Source organism: Anas platyrhynchos, chromosome 19, assembly GCF_047663525.1.
Source record: "Anas platyrhynchos isolate ZD024472 breed Pekin duck chromosome 19, IASCAAS_PekinDuck_T2T, whole genome shotgun sequence".
Lineage (NCBI taxonomy): Eukaryota > Metazoa > Chordata > Aves > Anseriformes > Anatidae > Anas > Anas platyrhynchos.
The window spans coordinates 6,430,407-6,452,943 of NC_092605.1; the positions used below are offsets into that span (position 1 = coordinate 6,430,407).

The window sequence follows — 22,537 nt, forward strand, 5'->3', positions numbered from 1 at the left end:
AATGAGCTCTCTCCCAGTGGGGACACTGAGGTGTTTTTCTGATGTTAGCAGGGAAGCAGTCAGCCCTGATCAGGGCCTGCCTTCTCTGGTAAGGATTCTGTGTTTGTGCCAGTTGTGATGATTACATCAGAGAAGGGATATTTGAATGTTCCTATATTGTTCCTTCTCATTGATGAGACATCTATCAGCATTATATAGCTGATCCAGCCTCTCTTATCCCGTACCGGTAGGGAGGGAGAGAATGGCTGGCCATGCTTCCACTCAGATTGCTAAAGTAGCCCTACTCCTGTCCCACCACTCCTGCGTTACTCAGTACCCCCTAGTTACTGGATATTTATGTGCCTGCATTTTTAGTGTCAGAGTTGTGTGTGCTGATTCCTCTTTTTCCTTTCCAGCGTCTATCAGTTTAGCTGGCAGCAGAGCTTTGGGCAGAGCCTTTGTTCACCAGTACACATGATGCAGCTTTGCCATTCTCTTCTGATCAATAACTCTTCACCTCAGAGATCAGAGCTGGCTCTTTTTCAAAATATAAGGTGCTTTGGAGTAAACAGTGCAGTTGTTTACTATATTTGAGATGGGCAGGCTTGAGCTCTGGTTCCTCAGAAAGTTAGATGTGATGTGTGGCCTGTCCTCCTCTCCTGGTGGAGAAGAGAGGGAGGAAGGCTGCATATTGTACCAGGTCTGCCTGCTGCCCCACTGCGTGGCTGTGGAATGAGGGAGCTTGTCTGGATCTATGTGCTGTGGGGGAAAGGTTGTGTTCTGGCCTGGTCTGTGCCCAGCTCTCAGCCAACCAGTGTCTTTTTCTCATATCTTAGTAAGACAGACATCATGGTGGCTGATAGAGGAGATGATACTTGGAATTTGAAAGAGAAAAGAACTCAAAGACAGAACTGAGATGTGATGGGACTTCTAAAGTATATATTTAAAAGTTTTCCCCTCTTTTTCTGGTGGATGCACTTGGATTGTCATGGTGCTCAGTTCCAGATACCATAGGTCTAGTCCAAGCTTTGGTTTTCTCCTCCAAGCTAAGTATTATTGCAGAGCTATTATTTGACCTAAAATAAGTGTGTGCATACTCGCTGCTACAGAATTCTGCTTTTTCACACATCAAATGAAGTCCCTGTAGATTTTCACCTCCCTCCCAGATCTGGCAGACAGCGAAAAAGGGAGCTATTTTTACTCTGAAATGTTCTGTTTCCAGTCCAGAGTATTAAATGTAGTTTTCTCCTGACAGGCTTCACGGCTGATTGCTATAAAACTCCATACCTTTAAAGAACGGATAAAGTTTCCTATAGGAAGGGCAAAGTTCTGATTTTGGACGGTATTGATCACGGTCCCTTTGGGGAACTGAGAAACAGTGACAATTTCTGTCCTTGGACTGAAGAATTTACGGAGAAGAGGGAAGAATTTACTGTGAAGGAGGAAGAACTTAACAGAGGAGTGTAGTAGGACGCTTCAGAAAGCCCAGTGAGGTAGAGTGGTATTGGAGACCCAGTTCTCCTCCAGGAGATGACAGTCACTTGGTTAGGGATTGTTTTCTTAAAACGTTTCTGGCAACGAGAAGGATCAGCATCACTGGTAGAATGGCACTTGTGTACCTTTCATCTTTCTCTCGTTCTCACCACAGTTCTGTAATTGTATTGGAGTTACTGCTCCATCTGTCCTCTTGAAAGGCTGGCATATATCGCCCAGGAGAGAAGGTGATTTTCTGATCCACACGTTCTCCCCGTCCAGAAGAAATGGGTATAGAAAAAATTTCTTCCTCTCCCTGCTGTTCTGTGCCTCACCTCACTATGATGGGTCAAAGGTGAGGTTACCTTCTAGAATTGGTTTGTCCTTCTGTGCTGACTGTCCTGCACCCACAGGTGTGATGAAGGGAATAACAAGTCATCACTGTCAGGTGTAGACACTTGTCTAAGCAATAAGGACCAAGAACACCGACTTCTTTTTGCCCTAAAGGGAGGAAGAGGGGCTGAGCAGATGTAGCGGTACAGGCAGGTTTAAGTCAGGCAAACGGCATGCTCACTTTTGAAATGCAACTTGAGATCAGGACTTGAAGCTGGGCAATGGGCTGGATGCCTTTTATTTGGTGGGCATAAATCCCTAGTCAGGGACAATGTGCCCTGGTCAGTGCTGAACCCTGCTGTGTCTGTCCCCATCCCTCAGACACTGCAGGAGCTGATTCAGTGCAAAGCCCAGCCCAGCCCAGCTCTCTTCTGGCTCCTAGTTCTGAAGGTGTCATGTATGACAGCCCGGATGGTCTTTGTGCTGGTGGCCCCGTAAGTCCTTACCTGCCCTGCTGTGGCCTTCATTAGCAGAGTTACAGCTAATGAAACACAAGGTAAGGAGAGCCTGCTTGCAGCTTTATGGGCAGAATTTTTCCTTGCTGAATAATTTTTCAGCACCCTGCACACACAGCCTTGGCTTTTGCTGTAAGGTTTACTTAATGTAGCCCATCAGTCACAGCATCCTTGCACCTGATGAGGTTTAATGGGGCTGCTAAGCTCTGGGCCCAGCTGACCATCTGCCCTGCGATGTGCTCCTCTCCTCTTCTGCCTTATGCAGCAGGGAAGCAACACCTCTTTCCTGGGGCTGGTTAGATCAAATTGATGTTTCTGACTGGCCTTCATCTCGATGGTGTTGCTTACCAGATGTGTCACTAAGCAGCAGCAGAGAGACCTAATGGCTCAGATCTGATTAACCTCTGTGACTTTATCCTGTGTCTTAATTGGATTATCTGGAGGGGTTTCACTGTTGCTGTTTTTTTTTTGTTTTGTTTTGTTTTTCTTAAACAGGTACTTATTGCTGTGACATGGGATGCAGGCAACCCTTCAGTCTTGGGATTGCCCCTCATTCCCCAAGGTGCTGCCTACCCGCATGGTGCTCAGTTAAGAGAAAGGAGAACATTTTTACAGGACACCTTCTCCTGTGTCCATCCTTCTGCCTGCAGCACCCAGTGAACTCTTCAACAGGCTTGAAATAGAAACTTTTCTCCTTGCCATAGCTGTAATTGGCTGTGGGTTGAGCACCGGCAAGGGTCATTCACCTATCCGAGATGACAGAAGCTGTACACACTGCTGAGAATATTTCTCTTACATCTGTTTCTAGATAGCAGTACACAGAGTGAAATGTAGGTGTGATATCAGATCACAGCTCTGTTCCATGAGGAATAATAGATGTACCAGTGCCAGTCGAGCTGTTACAAGATCAAAGGAGCACTTATATTAAGGCTGGTAATACTGCCTGGTTTGGCAAAAGGGCTGAGAATTTGTCTAGGGTTGTGGTGTATGTCCAGATAAACTGTCTTCCATTGTGAGGATCAGGCCTTTGAATTTAGTTGATGTGCAGTAGCATGGGTGTCAGTGACTTGGTGAATACGTAACTCAAAGGATGTTCCCTCCTTGCATGGGGCTTGAATGTGGTTCAGGTGTGAATGGTGCCATGCATGTAACTGGAGAGAGTTACAGTCTCTAAGTAGGGGGTTCAGTGTCTCATTGCATCTGGGTACCTTTATGGGGCATGTGTTTGTCAGACATGGACTTTGTGCTGCTTCTGTAAAGCAAATGTGATCATTAAGTTGAATTACGATGGACATTACTTTCCTTTTTTGGATTTAATGTATTCATGAATTTCTTGTCCAGTGGCCCCTCAGCAGCTTGCAGGCTGGATATGTAAATCGGTAGCTGCAGAGGATGACTGATCCTTTAATAGGTGGAATTTGATGCTCATAAAAATGAATGCTTTTAATGTCGCATGGCGATTTGCTTGAATTTTTAAGTTGCCTGAGGATCTTGTACTTGGAATTCAGTGGCTCAGGCTGCATTTGTTACAAAAACAATACAAATGGACAGGCTCTATGGTTTTAAAGGGGTGGCTGTTCTTTTGTCTGTGAGTATTGCTTACATTGTTTTTGTAACAAAAATTATTCCAAAGAAGCTGTGAAAATGTGAAACACAATGATACTTGAAAACAAAGCACTGCAGTTCAAATTCACTGTGTCCACAGAAATATGTGTTCAGATACTGTTCTTCAGGAAAAGCCAAGTTTTCTTGGATACGTTTTCATTATTAGGCTTCTATGGAGGGATGTACAGGACTAAAAGGATGCAGTAGGTCCTTAAAGTAGGTACAGATCTGCCACTGTGTGGTTTTAAACACAGTGAAATCCTGGCCCCTCTGAAGGGGCCCCCTTTGCTTCCTTTGGGCCCCATGCTAATTTCATTACTGATTTCAGCAGGGTAAGGACTTCTCCTGATTTGGATTTTACAGTGGTTCTTCAGGCATGCAGACCTTAGAATATTTGATTTATTTTGCTGAGGATTTTATTAAAACAAACCCAGGCAGCATGCACCCCTTCCCGAGAAAGTGTTTATGTGATAAATCTCATTTTTCAAGCACATGAGGTTGTGATGATGATAAGAGGCTGCAATCTGAAATCATTGTTGCTTGTCGCTTTTCCCTTGAGCACTAGGACACAAATACTTCAGCTCTTCATCATTTATTACAAACCTGGGCTGAGGAAGGACAGAAGCAAATACACAGAGAGAATGTTGTGTTACGCACTGTAAAACTGTGCCAAGGAGAAAGGAATATCCAGGCTCAAATTATCTCTTTCCCTGAGGCTTCAATGACTTATTTATTTAATTTTTCTAGGGTGGAATCCAGGCTTCAAGCCTAGCTAAGAGCCAGCATCTTTCTTGTCAGAAAAAATACTTTGCTAGCAAGTGTCTTCTCTGGTTACAGCCTCTCTAAATGATAATGATTTCAACTGAGTGGAGTTTGGCTGTGGGAAGTCTATCATTATTGTACTGATGTACGACTCTGTGAGTACCGTATCCACGAGGATGTGTGCCAGGGTTAGACCAAGCAGTGTTTCTATCTGGCAGTGTGAAGAAATGACCGTGGGTTGGCACGATTCTGGGAAGGCAGTGAAGGAACCCGATTTGCTGGGTGGGGGCAGCAGGAACAGAACTAAGGTGAAGGATCCGTGTCAGGTGGCTTGGGGTGCAGGTGGAACCTTTGTGGCGCTTCTGTTCAATACCATGGTGTTTGAAAAATCCCTAGAGGCAAGTAGAGGTGCTTGGTGATGATGTCCTGCCTCTTAAGTCAGCTAGTTGTGATGGCAGGGCTTTGCAGGCTGCTGCGCATTGGTATTAGCCTATATTTTACCTTGTAAAAATCTGCTGTGTTTGCTTGAAGGGCATCAGACAAGTATGCAGGCAAAACTCAGCTGCTTTGTGAAAAGAGCTGAGTCAAAAGCAGAGTTTCCCTTCTGTGAGGGGGAAATACCCAGACTCATGGTGCAAATACTCAAACCAGCAGCAGGTTTGTGCCTCTCCTACATGGGACAGAAATAATGCAGATCCCAAAGCAGCTTTCGCAGCTGGGTCACAGCTCCTTCCTTTCTCATCAGAACGAGTTGCGACACTGACTGTCACTGGCTTACAGCTGACACTGTAGGCGCACTGCCCCGTGAATGCTCATATGTAGAGTTACTGCAGGGCTCAGCAAGGCTAGAAGTCTTGTTTATGTGGCTTCTGTCCTGGTCCTCCTCACATCCTTAGTGTGATGAGCAGCACCCGGTTGAATTTGTTTTCTGTCTGTTCCTCCCTTGTCTTCGCTATCGTTAATTGTTAGCATCTGGATTGAAAGATTGCCTCTGACTGTGGTGCTGATGGGATGTTTCCACAGGGGATTAGGGCTGGAGTGGATTGACAGGAGGCAATATCCTTGTCTATCACAGCTGGAAGTTTGCCAGCTGTGTGTCTGCTCATTGCTGCTGCTCTTCCAGTTACTCCAGTTCATGTCAGGGCACGGGCAAGAGTCAGTCACAGCTCTGCCCCCCCTTGCTGGGGCCAGCTGCTCAGGTGTGGCCCCATGCATGCAGCAGCTATGTATGGCCTTCTGTAAGACTTTCAGCCTCTTTGCGTTGTCTGAACCATCCTGTGAAAGTGTTTCCCATACCTGGATCATCAGGTGGTTTTGTACTGTGCAGCACTTTGATCAAGGATGTGGGTAATAACAGCCTTGTGTGGCACTCTGGCAGCAGCTGAGAGGTTGTTTCTTACTGTAATGTGCTCCCCAGGTGGCTAACTTGTCTGTAAATCATGCAAGTGCTTCCTGGAGCTTTGCTTGCTTTCTGTTACCATCTTGGCTGCCAGGATTTCCAAAAGCACAGCCTCCTGCTCTTGTAAAGGCATTAAGTCTGTATTTCCAGTGCCCTGAAGCATAGCCAAGGGTCCCGCTAACCTCACTGAGAGGTTAACTAGGCCCTGAGAGATTGTGTTTGGCTTTTGCTTTGGTTCAGTTTCTTGTGGAGTCTGGTCTTTTCCTGTACATGCACAAGGAGCTGGGGAGAATCCCTGGGCATTTCGAAAGGCAGGAGTTTCCCCTGACCGTGGTAGTCTCCTGATCTGCCTCTAACAAGGTCTCGGAGACCCATGTTGCTCTTTCCCAAAGGTGGCACGTCCTGCAGTAACCAAAGGGTATCTGTTACCTTGCGAGGACAAGGTGTGGTCTGGAGGCATGTTTGCTACTTGCTGCAAGTAGTACAAGTGATGATTTTTTTCCCCATAGTTAAGACAAACTGGCAGAAGTTTTCTGTGCTTTCAAGCTGTTATATTAGGGAAGGTTTCCATGTATGTTGATGCTGTCTACAGCTAGAGTTGTTGCAAAAATAAATAAATAAATAAATAAAAATGTTATCAGTTTAAAGGAGAACCTTGTATCTGACCTGTCTCTGACTCTGAATCTCAAAGATAGCCAAGTAAAAACAGCAGAGTTTGCACCAAGGGGCTCAATTTTTTTAGGACTTCTTGGAGGAAATGTTAAAAGATATTCACAGGGGTTAGGAACATTGTTGGATTTAATTTTATTTTTTTTTAATGAAAATCCCAGAAGCTGGGATTCCCCAGTCAATTTAAGCTCTTTGAGATGGCTCAAAGATTCTTTTATTTCTTTCATTAAAACCTTTCTTTTTCTGGCTTATGGAACCATGCAAGTAGGAATTACAACACTGCTTGTTATTTCGTTGCCCATCCCATCCGTTCTTCATCCCCAAATCCTTTCAGCTCTCCCTCCCTTCCCTCCCCATCTTGCCTTGAAGGGCTGGGAAAGCAGGCGCCGGCACATTATGCTGCCTGCCCGATTGTTGTGGGGTTGTGTTTGTGCGGGGAAGGTCACGAGACAAAAAGACCACCAGGCAGGGGCCTGCGGGGGGGAGGGTTCAGACCCTCTCCATTCTGTCCTTGTGGCGCTGGGTGGGAAGAGGCTTGTTTGCATGGCAGGATTTTGGGGGGTGGCTTTTTGTGGAGGTTTCTTCCATGGCTGCTGCATGGGCCCTGGAGGGCTACAACAAAAATAGAGCCCATGCATGAGATTCATGAAGTGAGAGAACCACGAGGCAGAGCAGTCAGTGCGGGACTGTCAGTGCCTGCTCTGGATGTTTTGTTTGTGTTACATCCGGACCTGGCTCTGGTGGGAGCTCTCCTGGGATACCTGAGTCCTGTGGACTGAGGTCCTTAGCTGGAGGAAGGCTGGGGGATTTCCTCTGGCGTGGCTGTGATGTGGGGGACAGCTCTGTGGATCTGCCACAGTGGCTTTGTTTCCCTGAGTATTTGTGAGACTTGCAGTCAGTGACTTTTATTTGCAGCATCTGCCCCCTTCCTCACCTGTCAGCTCCATGCTTCTGAGAGCATCGCTCTGTTTAGGCAGGACTTGTGTCCTTATCGTCCCTGTCCCCCAGCCCAGCCCCCTCTCACCCCCACCCTTAGGAAGCATCTCAGTCTGTATTTGGCGGGGGCTAGCACAAAGGCAAACATTGTCAGGGACTTGTTGCAACTGTCCCAATTACCCTGAGTTCATTTGCATAAGAAGATTGCCCAGCCTGTGGTAGTGGCTTTGCCTTGGCTGCCTGATACGGGACGCTTAGATTTGGGGAGCAGGAAAGAACTAGAGTTCCCAGGCTGGGTGTGGGATGGGGATGGGGTGACAGGTTGGTCCCTTCCAGTGTGGATGCTGCAGCAGCCCTTCCTGGAAGCAGCTGACTTGTCAGCTGCTGGCACCACAAGTCTGTCTGATTCAGTGGCAAGAGCTGCCAGTTTCCCAAAGATGTGGAAACAAGCACGCTGAAGCATACCTGAACTCCTGGCTGTCCCATCTAAGAAATCCTTCTCCTGAATAGTGTTTATCTATGTATTTATGTATTTATTTTTTAGATGTTGACCCTGCTTGAATGCTTCTAGACTAAGCAGTGAACTGCCTTGTGCTGTCACTTCCCTCAGGCACATATAACCTCTTCTCCTTGTGTTTGGATTTCTTCCAGAGAGCTAGCTGTTCCTGCAGGCAGGCACTAAAGGGAGAGGAGAGCAGCTGGGATGAAGCACAAATCAGGAAGCAGGCTGAAATGGTATGATCCCTTGACCCAAAGCAATGGCTGGTGCTGTTAGGGCTTGCTTGAACTGCAGCAGCTGCACAGCTCGCGCTCCTCTCATTGAATTGAGAATTATTCATATTCTCTCACCCTTCCCCCTAGTGCCATATGTAATGTGATCTGCCAGTACCCAGGCTGGCAGATGGAAAACTAAGACGCTCTTCTACTGGCAATTACAGTTCTCCATGGGCTCAACTGGCTTGTGAAGCTGCGATGCTCAAGCTTGTCAGCTTTGGCAGAGCAGCCTTTCTGGAGATCCTTACAGCCCCTTTGGCACTGCCGCATGTTTGTGTATGCCTGTGCAAACACATCAGTCCCATGTCCTTGCTGTTCCCAGGACAGACTCATTCACAAACAAGATGAGATGTCCAGATGAGAACTGTCAACCTTAGCATACTTGCTGGAGGTACTTTGACCTTTACTCTGTATTAATCCTTCCTTAACTCCCCACCCCCTTTTGTATTTGGCAATTTCCAAATTTTTACTAGTCAGTTATTAGGTGGCAAAGTAGGAGTGCTTCATGGAGGTGGCTGGAGCACAGGCAGCCCATCTCAGCTCAGCTACAGTAGTCTTGGAAGTCTCCTGCTCCCTGGGTGAATGAAGCCTCTCTGCCTTGGGTTCCCAGTATGTAAAGTTGAATTCTGTCTGCTGAGCAGACAGTAGCACCACAGGTTATCATTTCAAAACACAGTATGTGCTAGAGACCTGACTGTTAACAGCCAGTTTCCAATTCTCTATCTGACATTTTTTTGTCCCTCTCTGAGAGGGATTGATGATCCAGCCAAGGTTTCTCAGGAATTTCTTTCGTATTTTATTACGAGAGAAAAATAGCTTCATGTCTCTTCCCAGATGAGTTGCTGTTTGTGCTCTGACTCCAGGATGCTCGCATTTTTTGCTTGAAAGTAACTGCATTGATATTCTTATGCTTATTTGGTGTGAGAAACATTTTAAAAAAAAAGAGGTGGGGGGGGCAAAGGGCAGAACCCAAAGTCTCACTGAGGCAGAGATGGACCCCTCATCATTCCTCTAATAACACTTTAAAAGTCAATCTGTATGTTTGATTTCCATGATGTGCTGAAAAGGCAGAATAGGGTCAACTCTTAGATTTACATTTGTTTTCCTTTCCACTGTGTTTGTTTTCGAGAGTTGTGTCCTACCTTCAGCTGTGTTTCTATGACCTCTCATTTTAGCTTGTGTGACAGTGAAGTCTATTTATGAGCAGCAAAACGTGAGCTCCAGACACTGAATTAGCTTTCAAATGGTCGCTCCTGACAAACATGAAAGATTATATAAGCATTAAATAAAGGCCTATAAGTTAAGGCCTTATGCTATCCCTCGCCAAGTTCTTGACCATATCTTTTATTTTGCATTTGGGAAAACAAGATTTGGTATAGGATTGTGTAGAGGGTGACTGCCAGACCTAGGAGGATTAGTGACACCTTGGTATATCTTAACCTACACACCCAAAAGGGATGGGATTGGATCCAGTTTTCAGCTCTGCCAGTGAGCTTCAAGTAATAGACTGTTTCTTTTCTAACTGCCTCAGTTTCCCCAGCTGTGAAAAGGGTGGAGGTAGGTGAATCATAACACTTAGTTTTGTCTGCAGTTACCTAAAAGATTGGGAAAAGGCTTTTTGTTTCCCTTTGAGCAAAATACTTAGTTTGACTTGAGCCATTTATGTTGATACTCTCCACATAAAAAATAAATGACAATTTTCTCATGGAACATTTTGAAAACGCTGCTGCCCGGTATTTTGGCCTTGAATTTGAGAAGATTTCTTCTAAATGGTCAGCGTTCAAAGCTAAGACAAATTCACAGGGAAGTCCTGGCAATACTGAAATCTCCAAGCTTTACTTGGAAAAGTTTTGTTTTGGAAAAATTATCCTTGCTTTAGAAATGGGAGGAATGTTCTGCAAACAACACTGGTGATAAGCAGTGTTTCTGTTACACGTATAAACTGCATGGTGTCCCGCCTTTAGGGTAGTGTTACACTTGCATCTGTTGGGTTGCTGCTTGTAATTGTCTTTGTGCTTTATCCCATCAGCTATTTCCATGTCACTGGCTCAGTTTTGCTACAACCCTTTTTAATAGAGGCTGTCTGGCTGTTGGTGGCTGCTGTTTGAGTTGGGCTGGGTTCATAAGAATTCGTTGGCTGGGAGCAAAGGAGGTGTCTGATGGTGTAGGGATTATACGGGGACAGATGATGGTAACACTGTCTGCTCCAGGCAGCTTTTCTGCTCCTGGATTAAAGTTCATGCTGTGTTACTTGTCTCTCTCTCTAAGGCCTTGTCAAGCCTGTGTGGGAAGCTATTCTGTTTGCACTGTTTCACTGTGTGCTACTCTGCTCTCTCTCTGCCTCATTTCTCCTCCCTCTTCCCCCTTCCATTCAAGCAGCATCTTTCACTCTTCCCTATTCAGTGTCTTTGAGCGTCTTTGCTCTCTGCCCTGTGTAAAACTTCCATGCCCTCCCTACCATTCATCACCTTTTTGCTCATTCACATCCCTGCTTGCCTTTCTCCATTCATCCGGGCTTCCTCTCAGCCAGTCTGGGCTGCCCTCTCCTCCTGCCCCTTCTGCAGTTCTCCTTTTGTGTCTTTGCACTCCCTTCTCTGACCATCCGATGTGCAGCAGTCTGCAGCATGCTCCATGAGGATGCTCTGCTAGAAGTTGATCCCCCTTGGTGGGCTAATTAATCCCCAGTGAAGCCAGTGGGATTGTTTGAGGAGGATTTGTCTCTCTAATTATACTCACAGGTGAGAAAACTTTTTTCTCCACTCTCTTCCTGCTTCCCAGAGACACAAGAACGATGCGTGACTAAGAGAAGTGTTGCCACTTCCTAGACTTCCTTTTCAGTCCGGTCTTCCTGTCTCTCCCTCCTGCCTTGTTTTCCTCTTTGTTTTCAGTTGTTTCAGTTCAGGTGATTCTATGGGGGGGGGGGGGGGGTGCGCTTTGAATTTCTTATTCCTGAGGAATGTGACTCCCGTTCTCTTAATTATGCTAGTGCTCTAATTATGGCTGTTGCCTGTGCCTTCTCTGCTTCCTTCTTCTGATCACCTGCATTTCTGATCACTTATATCACCCAGTTTGACACTGGGACCATATGAGTTGTGGAAAGCCATCTCGGCACTTGAATGTGTGACTGAAGTGTTGCCCAGGAAATAGAGCCTGTGACATGCGCTGGGCAGGGCTTGTTGTTTCTAAGATCCAGTGCAGCCACAGCTCCGTGCTCCTGATGCGGGCACAACAAATGTAGATCATGGGCTTCTGCTAAAGATCCCTGAACCTGCTGTGTACCTGGTCCCCTACAGCTCGCACCCGTGCTGGCAGTGTGCAGCTCTCACCTGAGCCTACTGGAGGAGCACATCTCTGCTGCCATGTGGCTGGAAAACTAAGTGGGAGGTCTGCTCGCCTGTGGATGCCCATGGGGACTTAAGCTTTGAATGGTTAAAGGGCATTCGAGCCAGACTGTTCAAGTGAAAAGGGGAGTATGAGAGCTTGGGAAGAGTGCACAGGCTTGTCAGAGGAAGCAAATGCTCTTCAAAGTGGCTGTGAGCCCTGTACACTGCAAAGTCTGTGTAGTTCAGTAACAGAGGCAGAAATGAGGTGGAGGCAGGCAAAGAGTGCGGCTGTCTGAAGGAGGGAGGGTTTGACAGGACAAGCACTTTGTTGTGTGGGAGGCTGCGAAGGGAATATCTGCTGTCATCTCCCCAGACAATAAAAAGCTCCTGATACGGCTCAGGTAGGGCCAGGCTCTGTGGGGACTTGAGAGTGCTGTGGGAAGGAGCCTTCCCCCTGGAAACTGTTTAAAAGATGGATTTCAAGCCGTGCTGTGGTACAGTTTATTGCCAGGCAGGCAAGTTGTGTAAAAGGGATTCCCTGCTCACCGTGTTTGGGCCCTGCAGTGATGTTACACCTGCAGGGCACAGCTCACCCCAGGCCAGCCCTGCGTTTTGGTGCCTGCAGGAAGAAATGCTCTGCTCAGGCTGTGAGGCTGGGGCTGGGAACCTGCACAGACTGCACTTCTTTCTGTGAAGTTAGTTACAACCCTGTTCCACAGTCGTTATTATATCATGATTCGTTTTAAAACTTCTGCTAAGTTTTGTGTCTACATGACAAACTGAGGCAAAGAACTCTGGAAATGCTCTGCCTTGCCTTGTGTTTGTCCCTCTCATTTCATAAGGGCATATAAGAGGCCAAAAATGTAGCTTGATTTTTCTGATCAATGGTTGTGCAGCTTTGGCACTCAGACAGATTTCTCTTACCCTTAAGCCAAAGTATATTTGACATAGCAAATATTATATTGACATAGCAAATATATACGTGCTGGAAAGGTACAGACACTGCAGGGCTGTCCCTCACAGCCCTCCATGCAAGGAACATATAGCCTGGATGCCATCCAGGGCTTATTTGGATGTAACTCCTAAGAAAAAATGTGAGCCACTGAAGTTTTCAGAAACCTGTTTTCTTACTGCAGTTGTAACCCTTGTGATTACCCTGGAAAGATGTAAGCCAGGATTGCTTGCTCTCAAATGTTAACTATTACTCTAACTTGTACCATTGAATGCTTCCAGCTCTGAGCTTCATTTAGAACCAGCCTGTCTGGTGTACTTGTGCTCTGTTGCAGCAGAATCATACCAGGTACATGCAAGGCATCGCGGGGAATTCTGCAATACCTCTATCTCCTCTTCACAAGGCTAACACTTGCATCCACTCCAGTTCAGCTTGGAAAGCAGAGGAGCGTCTTTGTGACTGAGCAAAACCAGATGTAAAATCCGTACAAGTTTCATGTGCTTGCCAGTCTGTTTAGTAGAAGTCTTGCTCAGTGGTGATCAGTCTAACCAGAAGCTTGCTCTGAATTCTGCTGTGGCTGGGTCATTCATGTTCTAAGTGTTAAAGCAGCTGTTAGCTGGGGCTTAAGACCCATCTATTTGGTTCAGGTTTTTCTGAACCTGGTTAATGTCTTGCAGTCAGGTCAGAAGTGAACTGTTAGGATTGTCTGGTCTCTTGTAATGAAGGCCAGAAGAGCTCAGCTACACCTCATCTCCTAGGAAGACTTGCAATTCAATGGTAAAAATTCCGGTGAAGTTAGTGAGCCATTTCACCTGTTAACGGTAAAAACAACCAACTCCTTTTACTCTAAGGCTGTCCAGCTTCAACGTTTAGCCCCTAGACATGATTATACCTTTGTTGTAGTGGGGAATCCCCTACTGCCAAATTTCTGTTTCCTTTGTGGGTTCTTTTGGACAGTGATCAAGTCATTGCTTAAACTTCCCTTTCATAAGCTTATGAACTGAGCCTATCAGTGGAGCCAGGCAGACTGTACTAGTGACACAGTGCCAAATGCAGAGGTAATGTCACCTCATTTACAAGCCTACAGGTCACATTCCTTTTTTTTTTTTTTTTTTTTTTTTTTTGAAGGCAGCGATACCTTGAGAGCACTCAGTGTAACAGCAGACAAGGCTTTCCCCCTGCCAGTGGCTGCTTCTGAAGATGGCACTCCCTGTTCTGTAAGCTGGCTGGCATTCTTGGCTCCTGGCCATGTGGTTTTCTGTTTGTTTTTACAGGAATATGTATTGTTTGCAAGCATCTAGCTTTACCAAAAAGACCCAGCTCATGCTTAGTAACTTGCTATTTTAACTCATCTGTGAGCATTATGCAGAGTTGTCTTATTATTTCTCCTAAGTCACTAATGGCAATTCTGTTGGGATGAGAAAAAATTGTCATGGGAACCCATTAGCAGCATCTCGGTGTGACGGTAGCTCTCCAGTTTTATTTTAAGACCTATCAAATAGCTGGACTTTAGCATGTTGAATGTGTGACAGCCTGAATTTGTGTCACAGTTCCATCCTCAAACACAGCGTTGTCTGGTGCTGTCAGATACCTTGCAGAAATTGTTTATACAAGGGACCTTGCACCAAGCTTGTGTTCTCATCTAGGTGACACCAGTTCAATGTAGTCTAATTTCTGTAGCCATTCTAACCGGTATTAGACCGTTTCTCCTTCAATTGTGCGTTACTGCATGTCAGTCATCTGTTTGTTTGCTCTGGGTTGCTCTCAGGCCGACAGACCTGCTCATTCTATTAAATTCTTGTCACAGCCTTGCAGTTTTGGGAGTGGTGGAGGTGTCTGTCACTGTGCGTGGGCAGCAGTTTTAGAGCATGATTGGAAGGGTTTCATTGTTGATTCAAAGGTGGAAGACAGGTAAATAGCAGATCCTGATGTTCCTCCAGTGTTCCCGGACTCGCAGAAAGTCGGTATCATTACTGTCTTTTTAAATCTGCTGGATGCAAGTTATCTAGACCTGCTGATTCAAAACTATCTAACTTTAGCAACTGCTGTGTAACGTTCTCGAGGGTTACTGCTGGGACAGAAAGTACATCGTCATTGTATGGCAGAGATAAGTCGTTGGGCTTCTGCCCAGATACGGAACAGAAACACTGCAACTACTCCTGAATTTTGTGCACTTCTCAGGCTAATGTTGGACCAAACCCTGGTTGGAATGAGAAGACTTCTCTGCCTCATCTCTACCAGCGGGGACTCTGCTGTGACAGGAGGCGTTGTCGATTGCAGTGCATTTTAAGGAAATGCTTGTGTATGTTTAGGTAACCTGGGAGTAAGCAGGGATCTGACTGCAAGAGCTTGGCCTGAAATACAGCCCCAGCTGAACAGCTATTATACCTTTTTTTCTTCTTAAATTTCCTTGTAGAACCAGTGATTGGAGCCTGCCTGTCTCCAGACTGTGAGGTTGAGTGTGCATGCTATGCTTTATGCTAAGCTACATAGTCCAAATAAATGCAGCATCCTGCCCAGAATGTATTGCATTTCAGCTCTAAATGGAGGGGGTTTCCCACTATGTCCCGTCACAAAGTATAAGTCCTGTGAGATTTAAAAAATATTTATATAGGATTTTGAGATTCTCCAATAAAACACTGCTAGAAAGACATAAACAATAATTATGTGGTGGTAACAAATGAGTATATCAAGTGTCAGGACACTACATGTATTGTTGCTTTCAACTTTTGATATTTAATACTTTACATCAACCAAATGAAATGTGGGTTTTATTTTAATCAGGCTGGAATTTGAGCCCTAAAAGCTAGAGGAATTTAAAAGGGAGAAGAGATTGGGCATTTGCACGTATGAAAATGTTTGGGCCAGTGCTGACAAGCAGATCTGAAAAGATTTGGTGAAAGGATTTAAGAAAATGTTTTAACTGTTAGGTTGGATTTGGTCATGGCAGTCACTAAGTGATATTTTCATGGACAAGATGAGCTTCCATCTCAAATGTGGCACAAGTTCAGGAAGTTGCAGAGTCAGTTCTGGCTTTCAGTGCACTCAAGTTTTCATACATTGCTGCTACTTGGTATTTTAGTAACACGTACAAATCCCTACCAGTGTTAAGGTCTCTCTTTTTCTCCTGCCACCCCCTTTCCAGTGAACAGAATGCCAGACTGTGACCAGCACGCAAAGAGACCTGGCTGTATGCAGTTTTGGCCTGAGGTTGCCCAGTGAGTCAGCACCAGAGCTGGGCTGGTGATTTAAGATTTAGGACTTGCAAGACTGGGCCATAACCTGCCCTGCTTGTCTGGCCTGTTGCTACAGCTGAGGATGTCTATCCAGCAAAATGTGCCATGTGGCTAGTGCTGGAACAAAATTAAAAATCATGTTTCCACTTAAAAACAAAATAAAAATAATAATAATTCTAGAGTGCCTCAGCTTCTTCCATTAGTCTTAATGCATTGACATAAATAATAGAAGAGGAAGAAGCAGTAGTGGAGAAGGCTCAGTCTATAAACATGTCTTTCTGCATTAAGCCTTGTGGCAAAATGGAGGGCATCTCCTGCCATCCATGCTGTCTCATTAATCATGTAATTATCTCCCTCACTTTCAGTGCTGCATCTCCTTCCTCATCAGTGTTGCTGATAATGGAGCTTCTATTTACCCTGGCTTCTTTCTGGGGTGTGGCTTTGGCTTCAAAGCCAGCACGGTGGCACATTTTGAATAATTTAGTTCCGGGTGGCTTGAACACTGTGTAATTTCCCAGCTGAGACTGGAGGCTGATTCCTGCGAGCGTTCTGCCAGGAGGCTGATCTGGAGAGTGGCAGTGGGATTGCTCAGAGCGGTGGGTCATCGAATCAGCAGAAGACTGAAAGCTGATTCAACAGGTCCTGTGAGTGCATCTTGGCTCTCTCTTAGTGTCTTAGGAAGGACTTGCAGCAAGAAGCCCACAGACGGAGGAAGGAGAGGGGAGAGAGGTGTATTTAAAAATGCGCTTGGAGGCAGAAACATGGATTTGGCTACCTGTCTGAGAATGAAAGACTTCCCAGCAAACTGTGGGTCAGAATTTCCTGGGATCTCTGAACGCAGGTTTTGCTTGGCCTGTTTTATGTCTATGGGGGCTTGATCTGGGATCTAAACTTCTACAGAGCCAAGGAGGCAAGGGCAGGAGTTCAGTGAGGTCTAGCTGATGAGTCCCTGACCAAGCTGTCATTGACTTTGGTTTTGGAAAGGCTGATTAGTTTCTGTATGGGAAACCATGGCAGAAGACCAGTTATGTTCATGTTCTCCCTGTGCTGCTTGGCCTTGTGGCTTGCTAATAGCCCTTTGGTGGTGTCTTACCTTACAGTCATGCTCTGTAAGTACTCCACAGCACTCACTGTGCTGGGTCATGCAGGCACAGGTCCATCGCTCCTGCCTTGTAGGTGGGGAAGTCAGGGCACTGTGAGAGGCTTCTGGACTGAGAAAAGAATCTCTCTCTCAAGAGATTTTCACTCCATAAATCTTTGCAATACCAAGAATCAAACCTGGTCCCAAAGCCTTCTTTTCCATCTGCCAAACAACTGAGCAGCATTGCATTCCTGAATCATTTTATTCTCCTGTTCATATCAAATGAGTGCTTCCATTGTCTGCCTAGATAAAATTGCTTTTGCAGAAGGTAACAGCAGATGGTAGTACGCTAGGACCCATACTTGTCTCTGTGCTTGAGACAGTAAAAGAAATAAATTAGAGCAGAAATGCCTCTACAGATGGGCCAGCTGGCTGATGGACTTGAGTCCTGCAGGCTATTCTGGTCTTCAAGGAAAAGGGAATCTTAGACCAGCTCCCGCCATCTCCACTTTGCCATGTGCTCTGTGCAGTGAAACAGCTACCCAAATCTAGGTGATGGGCCATCTGCTCTGCAAACGTCTCTCATCCCAAGCAAATGCTGAGCTGGGTAATATTGTGCTCTCTTGCACTGGTTTTCCTGTGGAGCAGGTGCTGTCTCAGGGCCCTGTCTGGTGAGTTAGGGTATTTGCTCTGTGCTTAAATGCAATCTGGATCCTGAGAGATGGGTGATGTTTCCAGCCCTCAAGTTCACCTCAGGTCAAAGCAATCTAGCATGTGTTAAAAATACAGCTGGACAGCCTTTAATCACTATATATTGCCTGGGCGGTGTTGGGTAAATTCATTATTAACAGGGAGGCAGCACTAATGTTTTGCCAACATGCTCATGGGACTCAGATTAGGTGACTCTAAGTGGTGAGAAGCTGGATTTTGAGGTGGAGGGGTATTCACTGACCTGCCACTCTTCTGGATAAGGGTTCCTCCTTGTGTGTGTACTTCCCACTTTCAGAAGAGAGCTCAGGATCATCAGGTTGTTGGGAAGGTCACCGCCACCAGGCAGTGATGAAAATCCTATTAGAACGACCCTTGCTTTTTGCCCTTGTATGTATTACGAGACCAACTTTAACCTTCTTCCTTGTTGTTCCTTTAATCCTCATCAAAGCAGCATATGCTACGTATCCTTCTGCCATGTTAAAAAAAAAAAAAAAAAAAAAGGCTCCCAGCATGACCACAGAGGCTGTGAAAACACAGAGAATGAGCTCTGTCTGGTAAGACATCTAACAGGACATTTCCAATGCCTGTTGTAGATACTTTTTCACAGCTTGGACTTGGAGTCTGTCAGTTCCACATATTGACTTGGACACTCTGATTTAACTGCAGCATGGCCCTTGAGGCTGGAGGTAGTCTGGGAGCATTTAATACATGCTGACATCCCTAGATTGCAGAGTCTGGGCCATCTAACAGTCTGGGTTCAAAGCCAGCAACGCTGAGAGTTGTTTCTGAAACCCTTGGAGACAAAAAGATTTTGCAAGCAATTGACTCTCCCTTTCCAGTGCCAGCCATGGAAAGGGGCTAAATATGACCAAGGAGCAGGCCTTCTATTGGCAGCTCTTCTGTGGTGGGAGATAAAGCAGCAGTTGTCACTTCCGTATATCAGGAAGAGAAGCTAAAACTCAGGGCAATTCATTTTCAGAACCTACCTCCTAGCCCAGAGCAGAGCTGGGGTCAGTGCCAGGAGGCCTGACTGCCAGGGTAGTCTCCCCAGGAGCCGAAGGCACCGCTGAACCATGGAACGATTCAGGCTGGAAGGGAATGATCCAACCCAGAGCCAACAACCAAATTGGATAAATTTGCTTGGAGCCTTGCCCATCGTGAAGACAACTTATGGTTTGAGTGATATATTCGCTTCGTGCCAAGACAATGTGGGAAACCATGGGTGGCAGCAAATTCTCTGTTCCTGGGGCAGATCCGCAATCCCAAAGCCAGCCAAAGGTCCTCGTATTGTGCCCAGTTCAGCTGTTGAGTCTCCAGCTGCTCTGGTGCCCCCGAGGGCTGTTTGCCATGGGGGGAGAGGAGCAGCTGGCTGCGCTATGTGAAGTGTCTGCCTTTTCCCAAGATACCCATTGTCTGTCTGTAGCATCAGCCTCCACCCTACTTGTTCACTCAGCCGTGGCGGATGCCTCTTTAATTAAAGAGGAGAAACAATTTGAGTTTTCATTTTCTTTTCTCAATCCCATTTCCAATTTCCATCAGAGTTTTTAGCCCTCTCTCCTTAATTTTTTCTTGAAGTTTTGATGTGGTGTCTTTGCTTTATGGGGTATTTGCCCTTAAATAAGGAAGAAATAGAACAGAAAGGGGGATGAAGGGCGAAAAAAGCTTGTTTTGGGCCAGGGAATTAAGATCTTGAGTCAGATGGCTGCTGCAGTCATTAACATATTTACATTTTTGCTTAAGAGCCTGGTTGAGGATCAAGGGAGTTAAGGGTGATTGTCACTGAAATGCAGAGGAAACCTTGCATGAAATCGCCGTTAGTTTCCCATTGTTTGGGGACAGGGGGGCAATCAGCCGTCCTCATCCCTGCGCTGGTTGGGTTGCACTTGTCTGCCCAAGGAGAGGGGCAGAGGACGAAGTAACCAAGCTGAAGGAAGCCTCCACGCTGATTTAACCCAGGGAGCGCTTCCTCTGGGGCAGGACCCGGGGCTTGCTGCTGGCTGCCCGTCAGCTCTGGCCTCTCCGTGACACAGAGGTGCTTGCCTGGGCTCGTGGGACAGCCAGTCCTTACTGAGATCGTCATGGATAAATATATGAGGCGTCTAGTGAAGGTCAGTTGCTTTTATAATTGATGGACCCAAGTGTCTTGTGTGTGCCGTCACAGGCTGCTTTTGTGGTGCATGGAGGCTCTTCTTCTGCAGGACTGGCGCAGGGATTGAGGCAGATTGAAGTGTTGGGTGGATTTGGGGTGCTGTGGTGTCATGGTGACAGATGAGTTTAATGTTCCTTTATTTTGTTTGAATAAGTTTAAGTATAAATAAGAGAATTCCCTTACAGCTGGGGTTTACAGTAAAACATTCTGCTCTAGCTCGTGGAAACTGTGTTCTAGTCCTGTTCTGAGGCAGGCATTTTTGGTTCAGATGCCAGTTGTTTATTGTTCACCTATTGCTCTTTCATGCTGTTCAGACCCACAGTTCCAATTCAAACTTATTTCTAACTGGAATCAATGTCATAGTGCCTAAAAGAAAATTATACATGGTAACGTGGCAGAGGAAATTGGGCTGCCGAATACACTGATGGTACTGAAAATACCAGCTACCTTCTAATGCTGCTTTGGTGGGAAAAGCAGGAAGACAGTGCCCTGGAGGGGGAATGCTCGTGCCTAGTGGTGTAAAAGAAGCATCCTCAGAGCTGTCTTGTTTGTGGGTGCTGAACAGGCTTCAGCTGTCTGTCTGGAAAGCCAGCATCCAGCAACAGATGCGGACAGTACCGGCCTGAGTAGCAGGATCCTACCTGCTCCAGTGCTAGGGAGTCTGGAGTCATTATTGTGTCCTCGTGGGCTGGTTTGAAGTTCTGCAGTGCTTGTGTAATCCCTGTTCTTGGTTACAAAATATTTCTTTTTGGAATGCTTTAAAACAGAACAAAGTCTGGGAAAAGTGGTTCATGATCTGAGTAGCGTTTTTGTACTTGGGGAGCCTGCAGGCTTTGGCTCTTGTATCTCTTCTGGCCTTTGAAGGATCATCGACGTTGCCCACTGCTGTGGTGGTTGGTCTTTCTACAAAGTCAAACAGTGGGCACACAGCATGGGGGGAGATTCCTGTGCTTCAGTTGCTGACCCTGGCCCTCAAACTGGGAGGCATTCAAGCCTTCAAGGAGCAAATGGTTTTGCTCTAGATAAGATAAATTCTGACATCTTAAATGTCCAGACATACTTGAAGTGGTACAGTTAAGTAAGGTGTTGGTTGGGTCAAATGTTTTCAGGAAATGAGGATGAACACAGCAGTGTCTGTGGGATTGCAGGTGTTAGATCCATTCATTGAATGACTCATCTCTCTGCTTCTGCAAATTCCCCTTGAGAAAGGTCACCTCAGGTATTATGCTAGTAATACTTTATTTCCTGGGTATCTGTGCTCTGGGACTGGGCACTGCAAAATTCAGATTTCTTGGGCATCCCAGCAAGAGCCCAAAAGCACCAGAGCTGAGCCTTTTGGAGAACCCCTATCTTTTGGGTTGGTTTTAGGATTCAGTTTGTTAAAGCATTAGAGCAGGGTGACTGGAGTAGGGGGAGCTGAACTTGTTCAGGGATTAATATTAAGCCCTTGTTTAACAGTAAACAGCTGATGAAATCCACCTTTGGCTCGAGGTGCCAGCTGTCAGGAAGGGTACATCCAGGCCACCTCACAAGGACAGAGCAACCTTTGGCAGGTGGTGGGGGTGAGCACCCAGCTCTGTCTTGGTTTGTGTTGTTCTGTGTAATCCACTTTTCCCAGCAGCTTCTACATGAAGAAGCTGCTGCTTTGACAAAATAGTACGCCAGCCCTGCTCCAGCATGGGACAGCGATCTCCCCTGCTCAGGTTAGGCAGCTCTTCCTCAGCAAAGCAGCCAGTGATAACAGAGTCCCCAGGAGCAGTGGGAGAAATGTACTCAACTCAGGCCAGAAGGAGCTGGAGCCAGGTCCTTGCACGCGGCAATGCATCCTCTAAACAAGCTGCCGTGCCTGAAGCCGCTCTGTGTTGTAGCAGCTCTGCTTACAGCTGAGCAGTGCCAGCCCTGTTGGCAGGCGGCATCCTCTGCCACATCCCTCTTCTCACCCGCTCCCTTGCCAAGGCAGCCTTTACTCTGCTGCGTCTGATCGAAGGCCCGGCGCCTGTTCAGCTTTTTTTCTGTTAGGAAAGAGTGAGAGGATTGTCAGGACCTTTTTGGCTCTGCCAAGGCCTTTTATGTCCCAAATGTTTTCATGAAAAGACTCCCTGACCACCCTGCCCCCTGACAGCCATTCACTCCAGCCAACAACTTGATATCATTATCTACAAAAGGAGGCCAGTGAGCACCAGGGAGCTTAGAGCCAAGTTTGGGAAATCAAAGGCAAATCTCCCAGCAACAGAATTCTGGCAGAGATGGGGCTGTGCCCCAACTAGCGCAGGATGGTCTGGCTGCCTGTGTCCGCTGGCTTTCAAAGCACAAAAGAAACATGCTTGGCGTGGTGCCAGCGCTGGCTTTGCTGGGGCTGGGGGTGTGCCCGCCTGCGTGCGAGGGCTGCCAGCAGAGTGCCCTGGGGAGCTCAGTGTCAGTCAGAGGCTGAAGCAGTTGGAAGTTTGAACAACCACGTGAAGCTGTCTCTTTTTGTTCAGTGACATTTTTAGGAGATGAACCGTTCAGAGCGATGGAAAACAGCAACAGTTTTGGTCATTTCCCTCCAAATCTCACCTGGGACTTTCCTTCTATTGAGTTGGATTTACATTCTGAAATAGGCATGTGGCTGCTTTGCCATTTTCAGTTTCACTTAATGCT

At 46.4% G+C, this 22,537-nt stretch overlaps 1 protein-coding gene across 14 annotated transcripts in view; it reads left to right on the forward strand.

Annotated features, from left to right (window-relative positions):
* RHBDL3 (rhomboid like 3) overlaps window positions 1–22,537 on the forward strand; it is a 65,089-nt gene that overhangs the window by 14,999 nt on the left and 27,553 nt on the right. For 6 of the 14 annotated variants that reach the window (XM_072025581.1, XM_072025580.1, XM_072025576.1 and 3 more), the window contains one exon: window positions 8,323–8,406. The exons of 4 other annotated variants lie outside the window; for them this stretch is intronic. In XM_072025581.1, the coding sequence (XP_071881682.1) occupies window positions 8,323–8,406 (84 nt within the window). Of the gene's footprint in view, window positions 1–1,950; window positions 2,342–8,322; window positions 8,407–16,474; window positions 16,601–22,537 lie in introns of those variants that run through there. 4 more of the 14 variants (XM_021267327.4, XM_021267324.4, XM_013092772.5 and 1 more) reach the window with 3 other exon arrangements.